Genomic DNA, 27,061 nt, shown 5'->3' with positions numbered 1-27,061 from the left:
AAACCCTCATTGTGCTGAGTGGACATCCATCTGGTTCACCTGTGGATGTTTAATAAATACCCGTTCCCTTAGTGACTGTGTACCCGAATGAATGAATGAGCTGCACTCTCACTGGAGAAACAGACCAGTTGATTTCTACCCAACCCTGATATCTGTCACCAACCTTGATTCTCTGAGTGCAATGATGCCTATTTGAAAGGTAATAATAGTGATGGAGGGCCGTGGTTTCAGCTTCTCATGAGAAAAACAACCATCTGTCTGTATGCAGCATGCATTTAGGTGGGGGTGGGGAGGGTACATGCAAAACTTGAGCTTTTAGAGTTGGGGCCTTGCCTTCCTCTCCAGCCCTAGGCAGATCAGTTGTGCAGACCTGGAAATCATCATTTGCTAGAAATAGCTCAAAAAAAGTATTTGCCAGTGTCAACTTGTTATGGACACAGTGCGTTCTGACAAGGTTTTCATGGACAAGCATCCAAAACCAGTTCCTGGCACCAACATGCATCCTATTTTCCTTAACCTTTCCTTTTCACAGAATATTCCCGGTCTTCCTGAAAGCCAGGGTTCAGTGAGCTGAAATTCCCCAGAGAAGGGAGGACGGTCAACCAGGGGACCCTGGCAGGAGGTGGGCGGGCATGCTCTTCCTCCTCCCGGACATGCCAGGGGAGGCAGTGAACCACAAACGCAGCTCGTTTTGCTGGAAACAGCAGACGCAGCTCAGGGTATGATGCAGCGGCATCTCTCTGGGAGGCTTGCAGCTTATGAGATTCCACTATTCTGATGCCAACCTGGCAGCTGAGATGGCGAGGCAGGCTTTCCTTCCAGGAGAAGTTTCTGCTTCACGCAGGAGGTGGATTACAGGAAGGATGTGGACGTGCCACAGTTCATATCAGGAATTCCTCAGCAGGAGAGACCATGGATGGTTGTTTATTCAGCGGAACTTGCCAAACAAACTGGGCACACTTGATACAGGCCAGCCGCTCACCCAAAGCTGTTTCCTCCCTCTCTCCTCCTTACCTCCCTAGGTCAACTTCTTTGTTCAGCTCTCTGATTGGCCATCCCAGATGAACAGGTAAAGTAAGCTGCCACATCCTCAGGCAGGGCACAGTTTGTGGCTTTAGTGCCTGAGAGACACCATCTTCCAAGAAGTAGTCAAATCAAAGCAGATATTTCTTTCTTTTTTTTTTTTTTTTTCTCTTTTTGCTGCTTATGGAAGTTCCCAGGCTAGAGGTGGAATTAGAGCCACCACTGCTGGCCTACGACACAGCCACAGCAACGCCAGATCCTTGACCCACTGAGCGAGGCCAGGGATCGAACCCGCATCCTCGTGGATACTAGTTGGGTTTGTTTCCACTGTGCCAACACGGGAACTCCCAGAGTAGAGATTTTATTCTCTTTCTTGTCCTGAAATTACATGTTCTGGCCATTCGTGAACAGAAAACTCAAAAGGCTATTTAACGGCCAGAGCAAGTGCAAAGTGGACTTAACTCACGCCTTATGTGGTGGTCAGTCTCCTTAACTGAGTCCTGACCTGAGAGCAGAACTCTCTGACCTGAGTGTCTCATGGTTAATGATTGTAGCATTTGCCTGGTAGGTCTGTGAAGCTTAGGAATCCGTGTGGTGCAGGAGTTAAGAGTGGCGATGGAGGGTAATTTGGAGCAAATTCGCCCCCACGCTTAGGATGGTGACGGAATGTGTGGGTCAACCAGTTTTGACTGCAGATGGCTCAGACGTGGATCTTAGCTCTGCTACCTAGTAAGCATGTGACCTTGGGGAAGATGCCTCTTCTCTGTTAGTCTCAGCTTTCTCAGCTGTAAAATGGGAACAGTAGCAGGATTTCCTATCAAGGCTGCTCTGAGCATAACACGAAGTTGTGTAGGTAAGGGGGCTGGTGCATAGCAGATGGTGGCTGGCCCTACTGGGGTGGTTTGGGGTAATTATATCTGAGTAGAGAAAAGGTCTCCCATCTCCCCTGGGCCAAATGCCCCATTTTGCTCCAGGTATAGGTGGGTCTCCCTGAAGTCTGGTGAAGTATGCTTCCTAGGAGCTGACCTAAATGACGAGAAAGTGACATCTGATTTGTGGAAGAGCGGTAGAGGTGGCAGACAGATCGGAGTTTGAGTTTTGCCTCTAACTATAAGATGTTGGGCAAAGTTTTCTATCTTTCTCAGCTTCCTTTTTAAAATTAATTGATTTAGGGAGTTCCCATTGTGGCTGTGAAAACGAACCTGACTAGTATCCATGAGGATGCCAGTTCAATATCTGGCCTTGCTCAGTGGGTTAAGGATCCAGCATTGCCATGAGTTGTGGTGTGGGTCACAGACATGGCTTGAATTCCGTGTTGCTGTGGCTGTGGTGTAGGCGGGCAGCTGTAGCTCTGATTTGACCCCTAGCCTGGGAACCTCCATATGCTGAGGGTACAGCCCTACGAAAGAAAAAAAAAAAAAAAAGAAAGAAAACAGCAAAATTGAGACAAAACTGAGAATTGCAGTGATGTCTCTGGCAGACCTTCAGTTCCCATTAATGACTCCTATAATAGCTTTTCATTGCCTAAAAAGTAAAATAAATAAATAAATAAATTCTCTTAAAATTAATTGACTTATTTTTTGAGGTGTAGTTGCTTTTTGATATTGTGTTAGTTTCAGGTACAGTTAAGTGGTTCAGTTTAACATATTCTATATATTCAGTTTTATATATCCTGTATGTTCTATGTATATTTCAGATTATTTCCATTATAGGTTATTAAAAGATCTTGAATATAGTTCCCTGAATTACGCAGCAAATCCTTGTTGCATACCTATTTTATGTACAGTAGTTTGTATCCATTAATCAGCCTCCTTTATTTGAATTATACAAATAATATTTGTCTTGAAAATTTTTTAGAGATGTCAGATGAAGCATTATAAATTTTAGTGTTTTCATTGCTTTGACCTATTTTTGTTCCAAAGGCTATACTTCTCTGTTCATGGATTACACATGACAAATACTATTTAGGGAAAAGTGAGCAATTTGACAGCATTAATCTTTTATGTATTGAAGAAATGTATGCTAACCATGGAACTCTGAGGAAACTTTGCTGGTCTTTGGGGAGATGGAGGTCATTCATTCACAGTGAAGTCATGGCACATAAAAAGTACTCACTAAAGGGTCATTTAAACAATTAATATTGCTAATATAGTAATTTTTATATTAATAATAAAAGTCAGTTTGGGCTAGTACATGAAGAATGTGAGTTGGGAGGGAGTCATCCCTTTAAAAAAATTTTTTTTAGGGCTGCACCTGCAGCACATGGAAGTTCCCAAGCTAGGGGTCAAATCAGAGTGGCAACTGTCGACCTACACCGTAGCCATGGCAATGCCAGATCCTTAACCCACTGAGCGAGGCCAGGGATTGAACCCACATCCTCATGAACACTCTGTCAGGTTCTTAATCTGCTGAGCCACAACAGGAATTCCCAGGGAGTCATCCTGGAGTTCACATTCCTGAAGCTGTGTGACCTTGACTAAGATACTAAGCCTCTCTGAGGTTGAGCTGTGTCATCTATAAGAATGGACGGTGATAATCACATTGCTAGTTTGTGGTGAGGATTAAATGCTGTACATCATGCTACAAAGGACCACAGTTAACATTTCAACATACGTGTATATTAAGCTACTGTTCTTAAATATCTTATCAATTTTTTAGTTGTCTCTTGGATTTTCCACATGGATAAGTTTATCTGCAAATAGTGTTACTTTTGCCCATCCCCTATCCATAGCTATACCTCCTCTTTTTTCTTAACGTGGAGAGTAGGACTTCCTCACTATAGAACAAATGGAGTGGTGTCAATTGCTTTTTCTCCTGTTTTGCATCAGTGGAAATGATTCTGGTATTTTATCATTATTATGACACAGATGTAAAGCTCTAGTAGCATTACCATATTCTATATTTTTCTGTATTTTTCCCATAATATGTTTTGTTTGCCTGTTGTTTTCTCCTAATCAGGAACTGACCTTTATGAACTGTTTTGTTTTTAGCAGTTCTCAAAAGTGATGCTAGGGTGTCTTTTTCTTCTTCTTTAATCTACTAATCTGTGTGATTGACACTAATAATATGCAATCATCCTTATATTACTGGAATCAACCCTACCTGGTCCACTGAGGACACATGAAAGACTTTCCTCCTTCTCTCCCAGCTACCGCTCCTCTTGCCATCCCTCCATCTTCTCTCTCTGCTGTCTGCATCCTCCTTTCCATTGCACTGTCCTTTTGGTGGGAGGAGGTGCAGAGGGAGCCCATCTGCAAGTGCACATGGGAGGAGAATGTCACAAGACTTGCTGGACCTTCGCAGAGAGAAACGCATGGGTTCCTGGTTCCTGTCCATGGCAGGTCGGGAGAGCTTTGGTGTCTGCCCTCGGGTGCCATCCCACCCCCTGCAAATTGCTGCTGCAGCAGCCTCCGACCAGCTGCTAAGCACCTGACCTCGAGTCCCTCTGACCACAGAGGACCAAGGCCACGTCTGCCCAAGGCCGTTTCCATAGAAATGCAAATACATAGCCATTGCTTCCTCTTCAGGCCACCTTGTCCCTCTCTTCCCTTTTTTTCTTCTAGATCTTTGATGACAGTAGCTCAGATTTCACAACAGAGAGATGTGTCACTCAGTCACGCAGTTCCTTATGAAGAAATAGATTTTCTTTTCTTCTCTCTAGTCTTTTTTGAAAGCACGGAAAAGAAGGACAAATGTCTGGGTCTTTATGAGGCTGTTGTGTGCATTTCTCCTACAGAGGATGGGCACGAAACCTGGGCTAAGGCCAGTGGGGTCTTTGCAGATGGGTCTGATTTCTGGTTTGCAAAATAGGAGGGGAGCTCTCACAGAGGGAGATGCCCCGTACTGCATTAGCCCCCAGTGGCTGTTCAGACCCAACTCTTCTGACCCCGAGGGAGAGGATTGGGATTTCTGCCTTCCTGAAAGAGGCACAACCCTTTCCACCCTCCAGCTTGCCTCTTCCATGCCAAAGACTATTAACTCATAATCTTGTGGTCCCCAGAGAGTGAGGGAAGCCCCACTTTTAAGGATCAGATTGTGTTGACTTTGGGTTGAGTTGTTTATATTCAACTTTCTTTCTTTCTTTCTTTTCTTTTTAGGGCTGAACCTGCAACATATGGAGGTTCCCAGGCTAGGGGCTGAATTGGAGCTACGGCTGCTGGCCTACGTCACAGCCACAGCAATGCAGTGATCCTAGCCGTGTCTGCGACTGACACCAGAGCTCATGGCAACGCTGGATCCTTAACCCACTGAGTGAGGCCAGGGATTGAACCTGCGTCCTCATGGATACTAGTCAGATTTGTTTCTGCTGAGTCATGATGGGAACTCCTATATTCAACTTTCTGAAAGACCGAGTTCTGAGATGATGCTCAGGCAGGACATTAGCAATGAAGGACTGAGGGCCGGGAGTGTGTCTTAGGTCAGATGCCCGGAAGCAGACTCTGAGATGAGGATTCATTCGCAGGTAATTTATGAAGGGAAACTGGGAAGGGATAGGGAAGTCAGAAAAGAATGGGTAGGGAATTAAGCAAGGATGTGACCTCAGGCAGATTCCTACAGAGTTTGACTTCAGCTTGAGCAGGCAATGATACTGGAGTTTTTAGTTAAACCTCAGAGGTGTCTTGATTTGAAGTAAAGGAGTTGAGTTTTCATGCAACTTCACACAACAGCCATTAGTTAGAGGTTCTCAGGAGACACATACTTTCCCAGGAACTTCCGGTTTTCTGTGCAATTGGACAAAGCAGGCTCAAGTAGCACAAGGGTGGTCCCTGGAAAAAAAACCCCACAGGTGCCAAGGGACACACACACACAGAAAAAGGGGCTCTGCAAAGATCTGGCTGCACCACCCAAATTGTTTTCCCATAAAGAGATTAGTCATGTAATGGACCCGAGTTAAACCTGAAGAGGCCCCCCTCTCACTCAGGCCGACGGAATCAACATTTCTGGGAGTGGAGCCCAGAAACCTGCATGTTTGTCCAGCTCTCTGTGTGATTCTAATGCCTTCTAATGATGGAGAAGCAGGATTTTCAGTGTTGCAAAGGGCTGAGGATTAGATCACTGCAAACAGCAAGTTGGGGGCCAAGACAAGAGGAAGCATGGCTCTTTAAATGGGAAGAAAAGCAATGTGTGAGGCTGCAAATGACGCAGGCTTTGCAGCCAAACCCACTAGACTCCTTCTCTATGCTCTGGGATGCTGGGATTTGGAGAAATCCACTTTACCTCAGTTTCTTCATCTCTATGAATCATAATTCTCAACTCATAGAGCTTTGCAGAGTTCATTTATTCACTTGAGAACTGTTGATTGAGTGCCTGTGCACTCTCCCAGCTGTTCTCCCCAGTTCAGGGGGCATAGGAATGGACCAGAGAGATAGGATTTCTGCCCTTGTGGAGCTCCGGGGCCCGGCTGATCCCTACCCCATGAGATCAAAGCCGTGCTTCCTTTTCAGTCTTCCTTGAAATCCTCCATCTAGTCTCCACTGTGGCTTCCTTCTCCACCTTCTTGATTTTCTCCAGTTCTGCAGGGCTAAGGACACATGCTAAATGATGAAAGGTGTGTCAATAAGGTTTCTGGCAAATGTTGCTGTAGAAAGCCCAATGTTCCAAAAAGTAGAATAATCCAAGGCAGAAAGAATTGTCTCTCTCAATGAAGGAAGTGTTTGGAGGGTCTGGTTATAGGCATGAAACTAAACGTACTAAGAAGTATAATTTCCAGGAAAAAAAAAAAAACAACTAATGTTATCCACATTTCTCAAAACATAGTGTACATTACACTGAAAAGGACCTTGAATGAACAGGAATCATTCACTTCTTTATTTTTGATTTTGTAAGCCAGATGTCAACCTGTGCTTTGGGACTGGGATAAGACGGTTTCAAATCCCCACTTCTGTGGTCCTCTTAAAAACTCTCCCGAATCTTCACCCTCTCTCTGACTCATAACCTCCTGCTCTTAATAGGCAATTTTTGTTCTGAACCACATTGATTTCCAAGGCAGGCAAAGGCTCTTCAAGTCTTTTTACCAAACAAAAGCAACTGACACACAAACCCCAACGACCACAACAAAAACTCAGCCGTGCCCTGTGGTCAAACTCTGAACAGAGGAAGGGTGCTCATGCCAGGAACATAAACACATTTAAAAGGATGACAACATCCCTGTTTTCCAAATGATTGGTACCTATCATAGAGCACTACTAGCTGTGGATGCACGGGGCTACCGCTTCTCTCTTCCCTCCTACCACCCACTTTCTTCTCCACTCACACCTCATCCCATCCTTTGTGAACAAAATGAATATATCCCCACCTCTTGCCTCAGCAAAACAACTGCCCCACCTTCAAGGGTTGTCTGGTCCTACAAGAAACCGATCAGGTCTTTTCCCACACAGAGATAGTCACCTCCCCACAAAGAATTCTGACATTCACTGGTGGGAGAAGCCATTGTTTCCACCTTATTATAATCTCTTTTTTTCTCTGGAATTTTTCTAAACAATTTAAAAAATGTTTATTTTTTCTATTATAGTTTTACAATGTTCTGTCAATTTCTGCTGTATGGCAAAGTGACCCATTTTTATATATATATAGTATACATACATTCTTTTTCTCACATTATCTTCCATCGTATTTCATCATAAGTGATTGGATATAATTCCCTGTGCTATGCAGCAGGATCTCATTGCTTATCTACTCTAAATGCAATAGTTTGTATCTACTAACCTCAAATTTATTATAATCTTTTGAACGCAATGGACCCTATTGCATCCCCTAGGTCATGGTTTCCACTATCCTCCCTTATAACTCGTTTGGAATTTACTTCTCGGGATGACAAGTTTTCTCAAACAGAAAACTTGCTCATGTCTCAGGCTTCTTAGGAACACGAAGGGAAGTTGTGTGTGCGAGGGTATTTTGAATACCTACAAGCATCAACAATGGCTCATCAGTTCTTCTGAGCTGAACCCATTTGTCTTGATTCATTTCTGTGAGGTTTATGTCCAGACTCCTGGCATGACCTCTTTTCCATAAGTGTACTTGACTCTTCACTCACTTTGTAGCAAAACTTCTTTCCCCTTTCTCTAAGCTTCTATGGACTTAGCCACTTCTCCAGAGTAATATTTCCCCAATGGATTTTTATTATTTATGTGGCTGTAAAGTTTCTTGAGATACACAATGCAGTCTTGTTTTCTTTTTTTATTATTCTAGGAAATCAGATAGAAGGGTGAGGTGATTTTTCTCCTCATCTCATCCTGGGAGAACAACCATGCTCATGAACTTCAGACAGGCAAGCAAATCTTCATTCCAGGGAGAATAAGGACCTTTGCTTTAGATAACTGAGCTTTATTGAGGCTGCCTTGCCTGAGAATAATGCCCTTTGGGGTCAAGTTCCAGGAATTGTGGACTCCTGTATCTGCAGAGCATGGAAATGTCATGACCTCTGCTGGAGGTAGTAAGTGGTGACCTGGTCAGTGGACAGCTGCTATTTTAGCCTGGTCAGCCTCTATTCCTACTGTTTCTGGTAACAGGACCACCCTGTTCCTTGGGGAACAGCCTTTACCCTATAGGGAGTCGCAAAAGGGTTTCCCAAGTGTCGTTTTCATCATTTTTGGTTTGTTTGTTTTTGTCTTTTCAGGGCCACACCCGCAGCATATGGAGGTTCCCAAGCTAGGGGTCAAATTGGAGCTACCGCTGCTGGCCTACACCACAGCCACAGCAACGCAGGATCCGAGCTGTGCCTGAGATCTACACCACAGCTCATGGCAACATTGGTTCTTTAACCCACTGAGTGAGGCCAGGGATCGAACCTACATCCTCATGGATATTAGTATTAGTTCATTACCCACCGAGCCACAAGGGGAACTCCCAACTTCATTGTTATTCTCAAGGATGGGCATGTCATCCTATGGCCAATCGAAGTGTTTTTCATACTTTTGGCCTCGGTAGTGGGTCCAGGGATAGGTATGGGACTTCAGCCAGATAACAAGGCTATTTCTCACCCTGGAAAAGTCCTACTCATCTCTCAAGACCAGAAACTTCAGTTGCTTCCACAGAACTCATCACAATGCATCACTGTCCTCTTTTCTTGTCTGCCTTCCTTGGGGCTGTGAAGTGCAGGGACCAAGATGATTTTTGACTTGCTAGCATGTAATGGGGAGACTGGCCCACGATAGCTACCCAATCAACTGTTGTTAAATGGCAGTGGGGACAGCCACTGGCTGTCAGTCTTGGTAACAGGGAGGGTCAGGTTGAACAAGGACAGACCGAGGGCTCTGGGTTTGGGGAGATCACACTTCAGAGCTGATCTCCAAAGAGTTTTATTAAGAAAACAGCAAAACTGTGAGTTCCCTTTGTGGTTCATCGGTAATGAACCCGACTAGACTCCATGAGGACGTGGGTTCAATCCCTGGCCTCAATCAGTGGGTGAAGGATCTGGCGCTGCCATGAGCTGTGGGTTAGGTCACAGACGTGGCTTGGATCCCGAGTTGCTGTGGCTGTGGTGTAGGCCAGCAGCTGTAGCTCTGATTTGACCTCTAGCCTGGGAATGTCCGTATGCTGAGAGTGCAGCCCTTGGGGGGAGGGGGGAAGGAAAGAAAAGAAAAGAAAAGAAAGAAAAGAAAACAGCAAAACTGAGAATTGCAGTGATGTCTCCGGCAGACCTCCAGTTCCCATTAATGACTCCTATAATAGCTTTTCATTGCCTTCTCTGTCCTTAAGAAAGTCTCACATTGTCATCCAGGCCTGTTAAACGTTCTGTGGGCCCATTATCAAAATAGCATTTTCAGCTTCACTGAACACATGTAGGAAATGTTGTTGTGTTTTAAAAAAAAAAAAAAAAGACAACTCTGAGAATAAGCACAGATTGTATTGGGGTAATTATCTCCTCTCCAACAGCCTTTTGGAAAAAGAGGATATTTCTAATTTTTGGAAAGCTGTACATCTAACAGGGTAAGCTGTCAGTGATTAGATTAGTAACGCCACAATTGAAACCCAACATCTAATACATTAATTTCTCCTCCCCCGCTGCCCTCTTCCTCTCTGATCAACCCTTCCTTTCCTGTAATAGAGGGAAATCGCCCAGATTTTTGATGGATGCCTGGTGTGAGGGTCATTCTGGATTGCATTTCTGTAAAGCAGTCTTTAAATTTAAGCAGTGAACAGATTCCACACTTCTGATGACGACGCTGGTATTTAGATCAGGGTAACCCTGGGTCGGAGGCCTGGCTCAGAGTCAGGGATGTGCTGCAGGCAAAGAGGGGTCCTCAGGGACCCAGTGTGTACAGCGGAAGAATTGAGATCTTTGGCTTATCCTCAGCTCTTTTATGGCCACTGTCGCCAGCTCTCAGTATAGTATCTTTGCAATTTATCTGAGGACAGGTGGGGCCAGGGCTGATGCCCAGTTCTGCCCCTTATCAGCATCACAGTCACCAAGGAGGCTTTTGCCAGCTACAGTCTCCTCACCCGTCTGATCTTGGTGACAATGCTCACCGGATTTAGAAGGAAGAAACAAAGCCATCCATGAATGTGAATATGCACAGCGGCTGCTCTGAAAGGTTGAAAGGCTTGCTTTCTTTCCAGGCCATTATCTGATGCTCTTCCCAGCCTCCCATCTGATCTGAGGTAGAAGACCCTGCTTGGGTGGCTCCAGATGCTCAGGCCCCGACAAAGGTGGCCCGCATCACACAATGATAAGCAAATTGCTGCAAAACACACAGAGGAAGGCCAAAGCAGCTCAGCCTTCTGGAGCCAAAGAGGCTCTCTCGAAGGAGTAGCCAGGGAGCCGCCCCTGGAAGGAAGGACAGACACTCCCCAGAGGATAGAAGAGAGGGCTCCTGGGTGGGGGCTTGAGCATTTGATGGGCACATGGGGACGATGAAGATGGAGAAGCTCAGACTCAGCCACAGAGCTCATCACGCTGCATCACATGACAAGAATGTGTGGGTTAGTGGCTCACAGAGTTCACGGACTTGCAGACTTTCTGGCGAATTTGTCTAAAATGTAGCATCTAAAATGCCTGCTGTGGCTCAGCAGAAACAAACCCTACTAGTATCCATGAGGATGTGGGTTTGATCCCTGGCCTTGCTCAGTGGGTTAAGGATTTTGTGTTTCCATGAGCTGTGGTGAGGGTCGCAGACACAGCTCAGATTCAGGGCATAGGCTGGCAGCTGAAGCTCTAATTTGACTCCTAGCCTGGGAACTTCCATATTTTGAAGAGGCGGCCCTAAAAAAAAAAAAAAAATGCATGAAAAAGTAGCACCTGGAGTTCCCATTGTGGCTCAGCGGGTTAAAAACCTGACATAGTATCTGTGAGGACGTGGGTTTGATCCCTGGCCTTACTCAGTGGGTTAAGGATCCAGCATTGCTGTAAGCTGCAGCTTGGGTCACAGATGCAGCTCGGATCTGGTGTGGCTGTGACTATGGTGTAGGCTGGCAGCTGCAGCTCCAATTTGACCCCTAGCCTGGGAGCCTCCATATGCTGCAGGCGTGGCCTTAAAACAAAATGTAGCCTCCTGGGGTGGGGCCCAGGAATCAACATTTTCCCACCAGCTTCTTGGGGACACCATGCAGGTAGTTAGAGGACGACATGGAGAATCAAGGCTACGGGTGGTGGAGAGAGAAGGCAGGACAAGGAGGTCCCTGGCCTTCCCGGGCAAGAGAAGTACAGGTGAGTCTCAGGGGCTGGCAGCCAGGGCAGATCCAGTTGTGAGGGCCTCAGAACATGAGCTGGAAGCGGGGGTTGGAAGGGGCATGAGGTTCCATCGCCAGGAGCAATTTCTATAGTGATGGGCATGTAGCAGCCCCCGAGACTTTAGAAAGAGTAGTGAAAAAATAGTATGGCATTGTTCTACTTATTAACCCACTTAATTCTCATGACCAGGCTAATTAGAAAAAAGAGAATTATTCTCAATGAATGGACAAAGAAAATGAGTCTCAGAAAGTAATCTGCTCAATGAGTAGGCGGTGGAACAGAGGCTCAAATCCAGATCACTTGAGTTCAGACCCTGCATAGGGTCTCAAGCCCCTAATGCTGCTGTGCTGGCCTTGACCACGCATGTGGTCCTGCCCTTGACCTCGCATGTGGTCCCAGCTCTGCAGGGAAGAAGCTGGGGTCCCCTGGAAGTGGTGAGGCTGGAGGCAGGGAGGGCTGGGTCCCTAGCCCAGGTGGAGGACGCTGTGGTCTAGACTGGGACAATGGGCAAAGGCACTGAGAAAGACTCAGACCGCAAATGTCTTGAAGATGGAGAGGCCAGCACTTGGCAGTGCCCTGAGGCACCAACACTGGAAATCATTTCTTTTAAGTGGATCACTCTGCCCTCAGGGTAACCCAGGAAGTCTTTGCTGGGAAAGTAAGGACATTAAACTCAAAACTTGGGATAAAGAAGAGTTAGGAGCCCTACCAGGCAGTACGGAGTTGCCGGGAGAAAAGATCAAGCCTGCTCTCTCATATTTAGCAAAGGCTGAGGGGCAAAGCTTTTGCTCTGGACACTGCAGCCCCCTCTCCTGCCGCTCCCTGGGAGGGCAGAGCTCTGGTGTGCAGGCTTGCTGCTTCAGCAGAGCCTCTCCTGCCCAGATGCCACCTTTCCTTCAAAGGCTGGCACATGTTCAAACACAATTCTAGGAGTTCCCATTGTGGCTCAGCAGGTTAAGAACCTGACATGGTCTCCATGAAGATGAGGGTTCGATCCTTGGCCTCAGTATGTTAAGGATCGGACCTTGTCACAAGCTGCAGTGTAGGTCACAGATGTGGCTTGGGTCTTGTGTTGCTGTGGCTGTGGTGTAGGCCGGCAGCTGCAGCTCTGATTTGACCCCAGCCCAGAAACTTCCATATGCTGTGGGTGTGGCCCTAAAAAGAAAAAAAATTCTGTTGCTTCTTGATCATGTGACTTGAGCAAATTGTTTCACATCTCTGAGCCTCAGTTTCTTCATCTGTGAAATGGACATCATTGACTACAGGTTGGCTTGGCTGTCTCCTGAGGCTAGAGGAGGGTGAAATGAGACAGAGGAAGATGAGAAGGGGTGCAGGCAAGAGGAAATATTGTTGCATTTCCTCCAGAGCAAGCTGCGTCTAGGTCCTGGGCATCAAGCATCCCTTTATAGCAGAGGGGTGGGCTCTTCCATCCACCAGGATGCTGCTGCCTATCCTTGGGATCTATACTATTTGGGAGTATCCACTGGGTGTTTCTGGCAAGTTAGCAACTGAGTAACGTTGAAGAAACTGAAAAGCAGAAAGAACAGTGTTCCAGGCGTGTGTCTGTGCTGCTGTGCCGTGTGTGAAGTCACAGTGAATAATAATTGGCTACTTTGTGAATTCCACCCTGGATGACAACCGAGGAGGTGGGGACAGCCAGTCAATACTAGAGACAGCCCACAAAGTCCTGCCACCATTTCAAAGTGAGCACCCAGCCCGGCTGAGAATCCCTTTCAGATGACACGGATGGTTGTGGGAGGGCAGAGAGAAGGTGGGGAAGGGGGCCAGACAGGCTGCAGAAACTGGCGGGAGCCTCTTTCTTCTGAGCACTGGGAATGCGCTGAAATGTTTTAAGCAAGAGGGTTGGATGATGAGTTTCCTATTTCAAAAAACTGGTTCAGGCTGCTTTGTGGAGAAGATATTGAATGAGATAATCCATGTCAAGGGCTTTGTTCAGGGTCTGGGCTGTAGTAAGTGCTCAGGAAACATAATCCATCATTTTGATTAATCTGTTAGTTGCCAGGTGCCTGTTGGCAGTGGATGAGAGTTCAGCAAATGGACCTTAGGCGCTTCTCTCTCTCTAACAAAGGAAGGGGTGGTTCTAGGTTCATTGGCCAAGCCTGGCTCAGTTGGGCAGGTTTCTTCCTTCCTTCCTTCCTTCCTTCCTTCCTTCCCTCCCTCCCTCCCTCCCTCCCCTCTTTCTTCCTTCCTTTCTTTCTTTCTTTCTTTCTTTCTTTCTTTCTTTCTTTCTTTCTTTCTTTCTTTCTTTCTTCCTTCCTTCCTTCCTTCCTTCCTTCCTTCCTTCCTTCCTTCCTTCCTTCCTTCCTTCCTTTCTTTCTTTCTTTCTTTCTTTCTTTCTTTCTTTCTTTCTTTCTTCCTTCCTTCCTTCCTTCCTTCCTTCCCCTCTCTCTCTCTCTCTCTCTCTCTCTCTCTCTCCCTCTCTCTTTCTTTTTCCTTTCTTTTTTGGGTCACATTGGCAGCATATGGAAATGGAAGTTCCCACGTTAGGTGTTCAATCAGAGCTGCAGCTGCCGGCCTACACCACAGCCACAGCAACCCAAGATCTGAGCCACATCTGTGACGTACACCGCAGTTTGAAGCAAGTCCAGATCCTTGACCCACTGAGCAAGGCCAGGGATCGAACCTGTGTCTTCATGGACTATTCGGGCTTGTAACACGCTGAGCCACAATGGGAATGCCCCGGCAGGTTCCTACATGGAGAAGACACTCACAAGCCAGGCCTGAGAGAGGGTGTGTGAGAGCTTCCAATATGGAAGGCAGGGCAAATGGTCCTGTGTGCGGCCAGGCAGTGCCAGCAGTCAGGGCACAAAGATACATACACACCAAATCTATGTGTGTTACTTCTCAACTTCAAACTATTTGGGAGGAAACTACACCTTGCAGAATTTTTCTTTCTTTCTTTCCTTTTTCTTTTCTTTTTTTGGCCACCCTGTGACAAAAGGAGCTCCTGGGCCAGGGATCAGATCCAAGCTGCAGCTGCAACCTATGCCGAAGCTGAGGCGATGCTGAATTCTTTAACCCACTGTGCTGGGCTAGGAATCAAACCTGCATTCTGGTGCTTCAGAGATGCCACCAATCCTGTTGTGCCACGTCAGGAACTCTGTAGAATTTATTCTCATTCTATGCAGTTGTCAATAAAGTTGTTGAGAGGATTAAACGTAATATTTGAACCCAGCTCAAACCAGGGCACAAATCAATTGCATGATCACTTTTAAAGACATGACATGTATGAACTTTTTTCACAGAATGACTGGCCTATAGAAGATGTTCAGTAAGTTTCCAGGAAGGGTAAGCTGTTATCAACTCATGTGACCTTAGCAAGGATGGAGTCTATAGTTCTCAATCTTGGGTGTACAGTGAAATTGAGGGGAGATCTTATGAAAATGTAGACTCCTGGCTCCTGTAATCTCTTCCCTGCTATTCTGACTCAGAAAATCATGGGTGGAGCCCTGAACACTGCATTTTTAATAATCTCCCCAGGTGATTCTTGTTTGGGTGTTCCCTTTGGGTTACTCTTTGAAATTCACTGGGCTGGGTTGATGGATTAGATAGTAACGAAGCCAGAGAGCCTGGGATACAGGCTCACTCATGCTGGGAGAGGTGACTAAGGTGAAAGCTGTAAGCCTGGATCATGGGATGGAAGTAGAGATGTTTTCTAGGAAATGGGGTGCAGGTGAGGGGTAGGGTGGAGTGGGGAGAGGCCCTCCCAGGGGAATTGGTGGTATTAGAATGTGCCCACCTCTGGGCTTCTATGATTTTATGCTTGGGAATCCCTGTGCCTTTCATAAGCTATCCCTGCTCTGCTGAAATAAATTCTAACACCCAGTTCAGCTCTGGCCTCCTCTAGGAATTCTGCTTTCAGCCCCTAAGGTAATTTAATTACTCCACCTGTCCGGTACAAGATGATCTCTTTCATATCTGTATCCCCAATGACCAAAAGAAAACAGGTATTTCAGAGGAGTTTAGTCAATCAATGATGGCTTCTGAATGGTCTGTTTTCTGGAATAGTTAGCAGAGACTTTGAGGGTTAAGCTTTCCCAACAATATTTTGTGCAAGGCTGTCTAGTGCAAGCCACCAGCAATGTGATGAGATTCCCTGATCCTACAGGTTCAGAACTGGGGGCCAACGCTTGTGCTCTGGGCGAAGGGTAGAAATATTCCTATTCAAGTGGAAATTGTGTGGGGATGGGTCATCAGAGAAATCAAGGGGAGAAAGGAGAGGATGACTAGCCAGTCTTCAGAAAATATAAAGGGATAATGCAAGAGGAAGGGAGGGAGAGAAAAAGGAGAGATGGAGGTGGAAGAAGAGTCAAGGAGAGATTTGATATTGTCAGTCCTCATGCTATGTCTAAAACTAAATTATGTGTAGTCAACTCATAGAATACTCAGAGTAGCCCCCATTCATAAAAGTCAGGAATTGGGGCCTGGAATTCTGGGTAATTTGTTCAAAGCCACACCATTCATTAAGGGACAAAGTCAGGATTGAATCAGCTCTTTTGACTCCAAGGCCGTTGCTGTCTTCCACACCACAAGGAAAGCAAAAGAATAGCGTGATTGTTCTGTTGTCAATTTCCCAGTACTGTGGCCATATTGGACATCACCAGTTAATCATCTTTCCCCCTCATCGAGACCATTTAAGACCTTAGAATCTTCTACCATGTTCCTGCAACACACCACCTCCCTGTAGGATTTAGCATTTTAGATCAGACTTCCTTGCTACGTTTTTTCAAGATACGATACTTTATTCCAGCACTGAAGGACAATTATTTCCAGTGGCTATTCCATATGAAAATACTAAGTATATATATCTCGATGGTTATGTTGTATACCTTAAATATATAAAATGTAATATGTAAATTATATCTCAATAAAGCTGGAAAAAATTAGCATTTACCTTTTGCCGAATTAAATACCACAAAAAAAATTTCATCTCATGAGAAACTCTGGGACTCTGACTGTGTTTACTGGGGAAAAGAAGAAAAAAAGAAACTTTGGTGTCAAACCATGTCTGACTCTCTAAACCCAGACTGTGAAAAGAGAGGAGTTATGGCGAAAAGGTTTAAGTTATATTGGCAGGATGATGATAAAATAAAAATAATAGCAATCGCTATTATTTATTGAGTGCTTACTGTGAGGCAGGAATGTAAATAAGAGCAGCATGTGCGTTATTTCATCTGTCCCTTACAAAAATGTTAAGACATTTACAGATGAGGAAACTAAAGCACAGAAAGGTGAAGTGCTTTGCCCTGGGTCATACACCTGGGAAGTTAGAATCAGGCTTCCAAGCCAGGTTCTGGAGCTGAGCTATTTCCCAGTAAACTATGCCATGTGCAGGTTTAGAAGGAATTGGCAGTCTCAGATACCCCAACTGCATTCAAGTCACCCCTTCCGTGGTCATTTCCCCAACACCCCACTCATAAAAGGTCAAAGAGTTACGAGATGGGGGTGGAAATCCTAATCCTGGCATGCCCATGGTTTATGCAGAAATTAGTCACAATTTCATTTCAGCCCTTGGCCACTCCCTGCCCTGCTGTCATGGAGCCCTGTAACTGGGTGCCATGGAGAGGAAGTTAGTACATGCAGGAAATGACTGGGCGGTGGATTTCTGGGGCCAGGAACACAGATTTTGGGCTCCTGCCCTTCCCTTCATTTTGCCTCCATGGTTGGGTGGAGGGATCACCATAGGCTTTGTGTCTCCTTCACATGGGATCCTTGCAGCGTGATCCCTTTAAGGTTGATTCCCTATCAGTTCTCTGAAGTGGACCCTATGGATACCCAGTTTTAATGGGTGCAAGCAGAGGTTTGGAGAGAGTGGGGATGTACACTTGGTTGCTGTCTAGCTCTATGTTAGGTCCCAATGAGAAGAAATCAGGCTTGAGCATCAAAGGGGGAAAACCAAAGAGGAACCTCTCAACAGAGACTGTGAAGGCCACTGCATTCCCATGAAATAATGGCGGAGCTTAGAGCCAATCTTGGATTTTGCTTCCCAGGGCCTCGGTTTCTTCACCATTCTCATTGGGTTTTAGTGAGGTTTACATGTGTCTGCGTGGATGCAAACCTCTATATGAAACCTTCCTTTCATTCCCTGCTGTAATCAGGATCATTGTAAAATTACAAAACCAGAGTTCCTATCGTGGCACAGCAAAAATGAATCAGACTAAGAACCATGAGGTTGCGGGTTTGATCCCTGACCTTGCTCAGTGGGTTAAGGATCCAGTGTTGCCATAAGCTGTGGTGTAGGTCACAGACATGGCTCGGATCCCTTATTGCTGTGGCTGTGGTGTAGGCTGGCAGCTACAGCTCGGATTCGACCCTAGCCTGGGAACCTCCATATGTCATGGATGTGCCCCCCCCAAAAAAGAAAAAACCTTTATTTTTTCCTATAATCATAGGATTTTATAAAATTATGTAGTGGTGGAAACTCGTCTGGCAGGAGTGCCAATTTAGGAAAACATAACCACATTTACAAACCCTACTGGCTGTTCAAGATGAAGGTGGCTTCGAAGGTGTTCATGGGAACCCGGGAGTCATTTTCATTTTTCTAGGATGATTTCCTTGACAACTGGCTGTCTCATGGCTTGGACACACATGCTCAGGGTGAGCCACGTAGCCCCTCGATACCTGAGGTATGGTCAGGGGACAAGCACCTCCATCGTGAAGGGCCTTGTGAGAACAGCTGGCTCTCCGGCCCCAACCCAGATCTACTGAGCCAGAATCTGCAGTCTCACAAGATCACCAGGTGATCTGTGGTCACATTACAGATTGAGATACACTGTTGCAGATGGATTTTTCTTTTTCTGAGCGCTTAGATTCGAGTGGAAGTTTCTGTTTAAAATTAGGCTACAGGCCTTTCAAGGAGCACCTTCTCTGGACATTTCGGAGTTTAGGTACCGACCACACCACCTGTCAAAACTGGAGGGAGCGTGAGAACTTCCAACCTTCCATCTATTTTTTTCTTTGATGCATCAGAAATTGCTGATCAGACATGTCTTGGGCAGAAAGATGCCTTTTCTAAGGTGGAAGAAAAATATCTTCACTCCAGGAAGGTAAATCAATCAGTGTTTCTTATTGTTTTTATTGACAAAAAAATACGATGGTGTCCTTCCCACCTCTGATGAAGAGGAATCCATTTCAGCTCATGTTCTGAGTGTCACTTGGTTCTTCATGAGCCACCAAAGTCCATAGAGAGAAAAGAAGAGATTTAGCCTTTGCCATGGGTGCCAGGTAGATAGGCTAGAGGGAGAGTAGAGGGTTGGCAAAAGGCAGAGTAAGGTGTCTGTCTGCGGACGTAATGGGAGAAAGAGCTGCGAAAAGGACCTCTGGAAATGGGGTGACTTGGGTGTCCAGCGGTTGGGTTGGAGGTCCAGCCTTTCATGTGCTTGTCTGCCTGACACTCAAATTACCACCACCAGAGCCTTCACACCAGTGGGCACATGACTACTTTCTCTAAATGCCCTCTCTAGCCAGTGAGAATAATGCCTAACCCATGCCACGGGTGGGTCCTTCTTCCCATAGGACCTTTCCACAGGACTTTGACCTACAGCTCTCCTCAAGATATGTTCAAATACTAACCACTGGGACCCATCTGAATATGACCTTATTAGGAAATATAGTCTTTGCAGATACAATCATGTTCAGATGAAGTCATATTAGATTAGGCTGGTCCCTACTCCAGTGATTGGTATCCTTATAAAAAGAGGGAAATTGCCACACAGAGACCTACAGGGAGAAAGCCTGTGCCAGTGGACAGAGAGATGAGAATAATGCAGCCACAAACAAGGCACACCAAGGATTGCCAGCCACCACCAGAAGCTAGGAAGGGAGAAAGAAGATCTTCCCTTAGAGTTTGGGGGAAAGTGTGACCCTGCCTGCACTGTATTTTAGATTTCTAGGCTCCAGAACTGTGAGCAAGTACATTTCTATTGTTTTAAGCCACCTGGTTTGTGGTAGTTTGTTATGGCAGACCAAACTAATACAAGTTCTTAAGAGAACCCCTGGTAGTGGCAGGTGCTACCAACCCTAGCAGATGGTGGCAAGGACCCCATATCCCACCCATATTACATGGGGGACCCTGTAGTGCTCGGAAAGTCATTACCCTCACAAGGACCCGGACCATATCATGAATGTTTAATTTATCCATTTCTGGGTCCAGCCTACCTCAGGCCTGAGAACACCCATCACTGGGCACGTCCAGTCTTGCACATAACTCACAAAGCTCGTTGCCACTGGTGGAAGAAAAAAAAGGCCCCAGTCTCTAGCTTTCCCCAAGGCTTTCATCATCTGTAACTGGCCAGAGGAATGGCCTTTGGAGGCCGAAAGTTAGTTATGATTTTCAAGCAATTTCCCCTATTCATGATTTTGCAATTGCAGAGTGCAGCTTGGCGTGCGTTTGCATAAACCACTCTAGCCTTTTTCTTTGGGGCTCTCTAAGCCACCCAGCACCCTCCACACATGAGTCACAGACAGTGGGCCCCCTGGGAGGAGGTCTTCTGCATCCTGCACCCTCCCCAGAGGGCCTCCCTTCCCTTTCCCAAGCTGTGCCTCATTTGCTGCTAGGCAAGACTCAGTCTTGCTGCAAATTCAGTGCCTGCCTGTGTGTGTGTAATTGGGTTGGATTTACATTAAGAGGGTTCCCTGTGGTGAAAACCGCACTGCTATTTCCAATCTGAAGCTGCATAAAACATTCAATTTCTAAGTATCCGTCAGCTGTTAGTGCTGTGAAAAACGGAGTCTTCCCGGATGGATGGGGGGCTGCCCCTCAGTCCCGTAATCCCCCGGTTATTTGTGCTTCCAGAGAGGATCATGTTATATGGTTGTGGATAATGAGGCGTTCTTCATCTAAGCATCCACTCATTCATTCAACAAGCATGTTGGTGAAGCCAGTCTGCGCTAGGCCCTCTTCTGAGTGTCTGATCAGATCACATCCCTCCTCAGTTAAAAACCCTTCACACTGGCTTCTTTTCTCATCTGCTAAACTAGAAGTGGGCAAGCTTTTTCTGTAAAGGGCCAGATCGCGTATGTTTCTGGCTTTGTGGGCTATGAAGTGTCTTGTGAGAACTTGGCTGTGTCCTTGTGGCCTGAAAGCAACCATAGCTGATTTGTAGACATGTATAGATACACATGGGTGGGGCTGTGTGCTAACACAACCTGATTTATGAAAACAGACTGCAGGCCAGTCTTGGCCTGTGGGCCAGAGTTTGCCAACCTCTAACCTCAATACCTTACTTTGTCCTGCTGAGCCCTGTGACCTGCTTCCTGCCTCCTTCCTGGGGTTTATCACGCATGGTCTCCCGATCATTCATTCTGCTCTGGGTATGATAACTTCCTTTTACACAAAGAGCTACCAAGCCCTTCTCTGCCTCAGGACCTTTGCATATCCCATCCCCTCCCTCTGAAAAGTTCTCTTCTCTTGGCTTTTAGCAAAGAAGGTGCTTCTTCATTTTTTATGTCATCACTGGAGACCCTCAGAGGTCATCCTTTGTGTCTTATGTGACATCCTCACTGAGTGCAGCCTCCTTGGAAAGGAGGTTTTTTCCCACCAAAAGCCACCTGCTTCCGATTCTCTCACCTCCATCCTTTGGTTTCCAACCCTGGAAGGATATATTACAGACAATAATTTTCTTAGTGTTTACTTGTATTTGGGGTTTTGTGTCTGTCTCCCTCCACTCCCTTGAATTTAAGTCCTAAGAGGGTGGGTTCCTTGTCTGTCTCATCCTCAGCTCACTTGTAGATTTGGGTACAGTGCTTAGTGGTCTCTGGATTTAAAAAGCAAATATGTAAGATCTCTTGATTAATCATTAAGTAATCAGTAGAGACCGTCCCCAACCTCAGGGAGCTCGCCGTGAGGTAGGGAAGTCAGAGACCACCAATCACAGCACATAGTGTGGGGAGGTTTATGACAGATGCACATCTGGATACTAGGGCCTGGAGGTGCTTCTGATCAAGAAGCCTGCCAGAGCTGAGTGAAGAATAAAACAAAGTAAAGGGACAGACACACAGTGAGAAGCAAGGGTGTGGGGCAAGGCAGCTGGGCAAACAGCTCACATTCCACAGATGGAACCAAGAAAAGAAAGGGGAAGGTAACTGATATTTATGGGACATGACAAGAGTGTCAGCTACTCAGTCAGGGCTTTCATATACTTTTCTTGCAACAACCTTTCAACCTGAATAGTACTATTGTACCTATTCTACAGATCTAGAAATGGAGGAGCAGAGAGGGTAAGTGACCAGACCAAGGTCACACGGCTGGCAAGTCAGGATTCATACCTGCTCTCTTTGGTCTCTATCATGTGACCCGAGATGTAGGGTAATGGCAACATGTGCATTTATTAGCCTCCGCCTGTCTTCATGAAGGGGTTTCTTTATTCTCAAATCTTGTCCTAGATCTAATTACCTTCATCTTGGTGAAACCCTTGCTTGGTCTAGCTTTTTGTCTCCTCTAGATGCCCCTGGATCAGGCCCAGGCAGTTATGCCGGGTATGAGGGGCTGGAGGGAGGGATTTTAATGCATGTCTTCTCAGCTGTATACACAGGATTCCATGATTCCATCTGGTCCTCACAGTGGCAGCACTGGGATGGAACCAGCTGTCCCATTTTACAGAAGAGTTAACTGTGGCTAGAGAGGGTTAGTGACCCACGGTCTCCCAGCAACCAAGTGCTGTCCTGTGAAGTGTGTCCCCCACCCCACATGGCCTCAGTGCCCTGAAGCCAGGCTCAGTTTCTAGAGAACAGAGTGGGTTGCAAGGCTCAGAGAGGGAGATGGGCTTTGGCTGGCCTCTCTCCATGGTGACAGCCCCTCCCAGGTGGAGACTCTGAGAGGGGAAATAAGAGCACACCTGTCTAAGCAGGGACATCAAATTGCCTGAGGAGAAGCTATTAGATATATGAGGAAATTCTTAGGTGATTCTACTGGAAGAAAAAAAGTGCTTACCTTTTTTTCCCCCCACGGAGTGTTCATATAAACCTTCTGGGCGATGGAGAGGCGAGGACGCTGCGTCTGAAAGCCAGCCCGTCTTCTTCTCCCCAGGGGACTGGGAGTGATTTGATTCTGCCGGCTAACGTTGTTCGAGGCCGACTTCATCTCCCCCAGTACTCATCAGAGCTGCTAATAGGCCCTTCAGAGCTCATAAAGAGATGACCAAATCTGGGGCTGGGGGACTCCAGCTCATTTATCTTCCGCGGGCCCGATCAGATCTGATTTGGTGCGCTGACGGCTGGATGCTCAAGTGTGGTCCAGCCCGCGTCTCAGACACCTGCTCAGCTCAGCCGGGAGTGAGGACCCCGAGGAGGGGCTGGGGCCTTCTGACCCTCTGGGGTCTCACTGCTCTGACGTGGCAGACAGACGCTTTCCTGCCAGCCGTATCGATCTGTGGACGAGAAAATAAAAGCGTTTAGGCTTGGAAGGGAACGACGAAGCTTGCTAATGGGAGTGTCAGTTACCACTTTGGGTCGTCTACTCTGCAGTGGCTTCCGAGAGTGTATGGAGTGTGCGTCCGCGCCATCCCCATGCCTCTCGTTACATCGACATCAATCAATTTGTAAGCTTCTGCACGGGGAGAATGTCAGACAAATGCGGAGTCACAGCGACGCGTGGATACCACCCCCATTGCAAATATGTTTACCGCATCCCTATTAGCACCTTTTAAAGAACTAATAACATTCTGCAACCTTGCAGACAAATTATTTTTAGCTGAAAGTTGGGCTCATCTTTCCCACGAGTATCTCTTACGCCTCTAATTAGAAGAGGAAGTTTGCACAAAAAAATAATTGGGAGAGTCTCATCAAATATATTTAACCCATACGTTCTTCAATTAAATGAAACAGTGAAGGTGATGATAATAATAGTTACTGTCACTTGAGCGCTTTCAGTGTGCCAGATGCATGGCCATCATTTATTTTTCATAAAAACCACACAAGGCAGGAAGCCTTAATGGTACCATTTTGCAGATGAGGAAAATGAGGATTAGGGGATGTTCAGGTTAGCTATCGCCACATAACAAACTGTTGCACAACTTGATAGCATAAAACATCCTTTCTAGTAAGCTCATAGATTTTGTGGATTTTGCGGATCAGGACTTGGGAAAGGGCATGGTAGGGGAACTTGCTTGATGAGGTTTGGGGCCTCTGCTGGGGGTTCATGAATGGCTGGAGTAACCCAGACAACTGGGGTTGGGAATAGCTGAGTTGGTGAATCCATTTCTAAGACGGCTTCTTCACTACCCCACCTGGCGTCTGGGACGCATGGACCAAAGACTAGGCTCAGCTGGAAATGTAGACTGGAGCATTTACCATGGCCACTCCAACTTGGTTGTCTCAGGATAGCCAGTCTTCATATGTGGTGGCCCAACACTCCACGTGTGAGTGTTTCTAGAAACCAGGCAGAGGTTGCATGGCCTTTAATGATCTATCCTTGGAATAGGGACACTTCTACTAAACTCTCTAGGTCTAAGCAGTCCCAAGTCCACCCAGCCTTGAGGGAAAGGGGAATACTCTCCAGGTTGCATTGGGGGGAGAGTTCAAGAACTAGGTACCATGTTTTAAAACTACATGGGGGAGGTTAACTAACCTGCCCAAGATTTCAGAAGAGGTAGCACAGGGATTTGAAGCCAGGAAATCTGACTCCAAGGTCCTGTCTCGTAATGACCATAAAACACTTCAAGCATTGCTGGACATGAAACAGATGCTAAATTTATGTGTGAAAAATATGATTCAGTTTCATGTATGTTATCAATCTGTAGGCAGACAAAGAAATAGACAAGGAGCACTTTTTAGGGAGTAGGTGAAAAATGTGGTAACAACCTGGAATCAGGCAGTGAAAGAGAAGTTTCAAAAGTCTTTGCTGTCAGGGGTGTTTTCACAATTAAAATTAAAGCTGTGACACCTCCAGACTACAGAGGAATTGAAGAGATTTTCTTTACTTCAGTCTTTGCCTTTATAATTGCAAAGACCTATGGTGGCCAGGAACCAGCCAGTTGGCTCAAAGAATTTGTGGTTGTGTTTCCACAAACACTGGGAGAACCGAGAAGACCTGAAGCTGGAGTCTGCGAGAACTTATGTGATACTTCAGAGCCTTTGTCTGCAATGCTCAGCCTGGATCTAGCTTTAGGGCTTCTCAGGGGAATAGACTGCATCTAGGATGGCTGGGCTGGGCTCAGAGTTTGCAACCTGCCTGCAAGACTGAAGAGTCTTTGGTGGTAATCGCTCCTGCAATTCTCTTTATGGAGGATAAAGTTATAGGGAGGCACTTCTAAGGATCCAAAATGGGCGAGGGACAAAAAGAGCTGTATAGACAGAGTCAGGGGAGTCGCTTGAGTCCAGTTGAGGCTCTTAATGCAAGTTATGGACCAAATGCCCTGGCTTCACCTTTGATTGGCATCTGGACCAAAGGAAGGACAACTAGCCAGACATGTTCCAGCAGTCAGGGCAGGGCAAGGAAGCTTTTGCCTTACCTGAAGAGACAGGTTCATCCACAGGTCTGCAGTTGGCTTCCCTGGCGGGTGGAAGGTGGTGCCAGAGAGGAGCACCTTGGTGGTCTCCCAGCAGACGCTGAGCTCACAGCATGCAGAGGTCGCCTGGCTGGTGATACATGCAGGCAGGACTGGGCTTTGCTGACAGGCCCAGGCTGATTATTTACTCCCATGAGCGATGTATCCCTTTTGTGGGTGTTTGGGTGGCACAGAGTGAGGTCTCTCCCACTGAGGTGAGGCGCCGGCTTCTCCTATAATAATAACAGCCCAGCCATTTAATACTGAGGGTTTACAGAATTCCCATCATGGTGCAGTGGAAACAAATCTGACTAGGAACCATGAAGTTGCAGGTTCAATCTCTGGCCTCACTCAGTGGGTTAAGGATCTGGCATTGCCCTGAGCTGTGGTGGAGGTTGCAGACGTGGCTTGGATCCTGCATTGCTATGGCTGTGGTGTGGGCTGGCAGTTGTAGATTTGATTCGACTCCTAGCCTGGGAACTTCCATATGCCATGGGCCTAAAAAGCAAAATAATAATAATGATAATAATACTGAAGGTTTACAAAGAACCTAGTGCTGTTCTGAGGATTTTGTCTTGGGGTAGGTTTTCCCAGAAGCAGACCCCCAAACCAAGATTCCAGCACAAGTTGTTTATTTGGGAGGTCAGTGCAGACAAGGACATGGGGGAGTGATACAAGGAAATGAAGGTGGCAACAAAGAGCAAGGGATCGGGCCAGTTATCTTAATGGGGGATTGGAGCTTACTCCTGCGGGGAAAGTCTGGAATGCTGCGTAATGCACACACTTCAGAATTATCCCACCCGAGGAGTCAGGGAGTCATTGTATTTATATACCAGATACCAAGGTCACTAGCTGAAGCTTGTTCCTGAGGGTGGAAATTTTTAGCACTTCCAGCCTTCTGTGTGCTTGTGAGTGCATGCACATGCCTCTGCATGTGTGCAAACACACACACACACACACACACACACACAGAAACTTTCTGTAGTTTTGACCCAAATTTAGGAACAAACACAGTGACACAGACTATGGGAGCTGGAAATCACCTGAACCCCCGAATGCTCCAAGGGGCTAGGAGGTGCACCCTCTGTGGGTACAGTCTCCTCAGCTGTCACTAACTCACACCCCAGGTGACCACCATCGCCGTCCTACCAGAGCTGAGAACCTAGCATACTGGGGTGGTGACTTTAGTTTTACGTGTAAAGTTGGGCCATGAAGATGCTTGTAAGGTCCTCTTTCTTTTCTCCTCTCCCCTCCCCTCCTTTCCCTTCCCTCCCTCCTTCTCTCCCTCCCTCCTTCCTTTCCTTCCTTCCTTCCCTCCTTCCTCCCTCCCTCACTCCCTTCACCTAGTGCTCTATCCATGCCACCATTCACCCTACTATGTGGTAGACATTGTGTCAGGGACTGGGTATGTGACCATGAAGAAGAAAATCAATGCCTGTGCCCCCTCAGAGCTTAGTGTCTAAAGGCTTAGTGTCTAAACAGACAAAAACGAAAACTAAAAAAGCATAAAATACATTCTAGAATGAACTTATCTACAGAAAAGAAACAAACTCAGGCACATGGAGAAAAGCCTCGTGGTTGCCAAGGGGGAGGGGGAGGGAGTGGGATGGACTGGGAGTTTGGGGTTGGTAGATGCAAACTATTGGATTTGGAATGAATGAGCAATGAGGTCTTGTTGTGTGGCAAAGAGAACTACATTCAGTCACTTGTGATGGACCACAATGGAAGGTAATGAGAGAAAGAGAATGAATATATATGTATAATTGGGTCACTGTGCTATACAGCAGAACTGGATAGAACATTGTAAATCAACATAACAAACATAATAAAATAAAATTCATTCTAAAAATAACTACTGTGACAA

General features: G+C 46.4%; 1 protein-coding gene across 11 annotated transcripts in view; it reads right to left on the bottom strand.

The window, feature by feature from the left end:
- The window catches only part of LOC146395310 (uncharacterized), a 215,436-nt gene that overhangs the window by 52,708 nt on the left and 135,667 nt on the right, over window positions 1-27,061 (bottom strand). For 4 of the 11 annotated variants that reach the window (XR_014832345.1, XR_014832349.1, XR_014832347.1 and 1 more), the window contains 3 exons: window positions 25,162-25,430; window positions 22,644-23,079; window positions 18,760-18,873 (listed from right to left, as the gene is read on the bottom strand). Coding sequence is in view for 2 of the 11 variants with exons in the window: in XM_085003919.1 (XP_084860045.1) it covers window positions 4,126-4,274; window positions 22,644-22,793 (299 nt within the window). In the remaining 9 variants the exon portion in view is untranslated. Of the gene's footprint in view, window positions 1-4,125; window positions 4,275-18,759; window positions 18,874-21,127; window positions 21,304-22,643; window positions 23,080-25,161; window positions 25,431-27,061 lie in introns of those variants that run through there. The other 7 variants (XR_014832348.1, XR_014832353.1, XR_014832351.1 and 4 more) reach the window with 3 other exon arrangements.

Source organism: Sus scrofa, chromosome 17 (genome assembly GCF_054392235.1).
Source record: "Sus scrofa isolate SSC_HxYL_T2T_F1_AM1 chromosome 17, Sscrofa_HxYL_maternal_Yorkshire_Landrace_v2.0, whole genome shotgun sequence".
NCBI classification, from domain to species: domain Eukaryota; kingdom Metazoa; phylum Chordata; class Mammalia; order Artiodactyla; family Suidae; genus Sus; species Sus scrofa.
The sequence above is the reverse complement of the archived record's forward strand: the minus strand, read 5'-3'. Positions and strand labels throughout refer to the sequence as shown.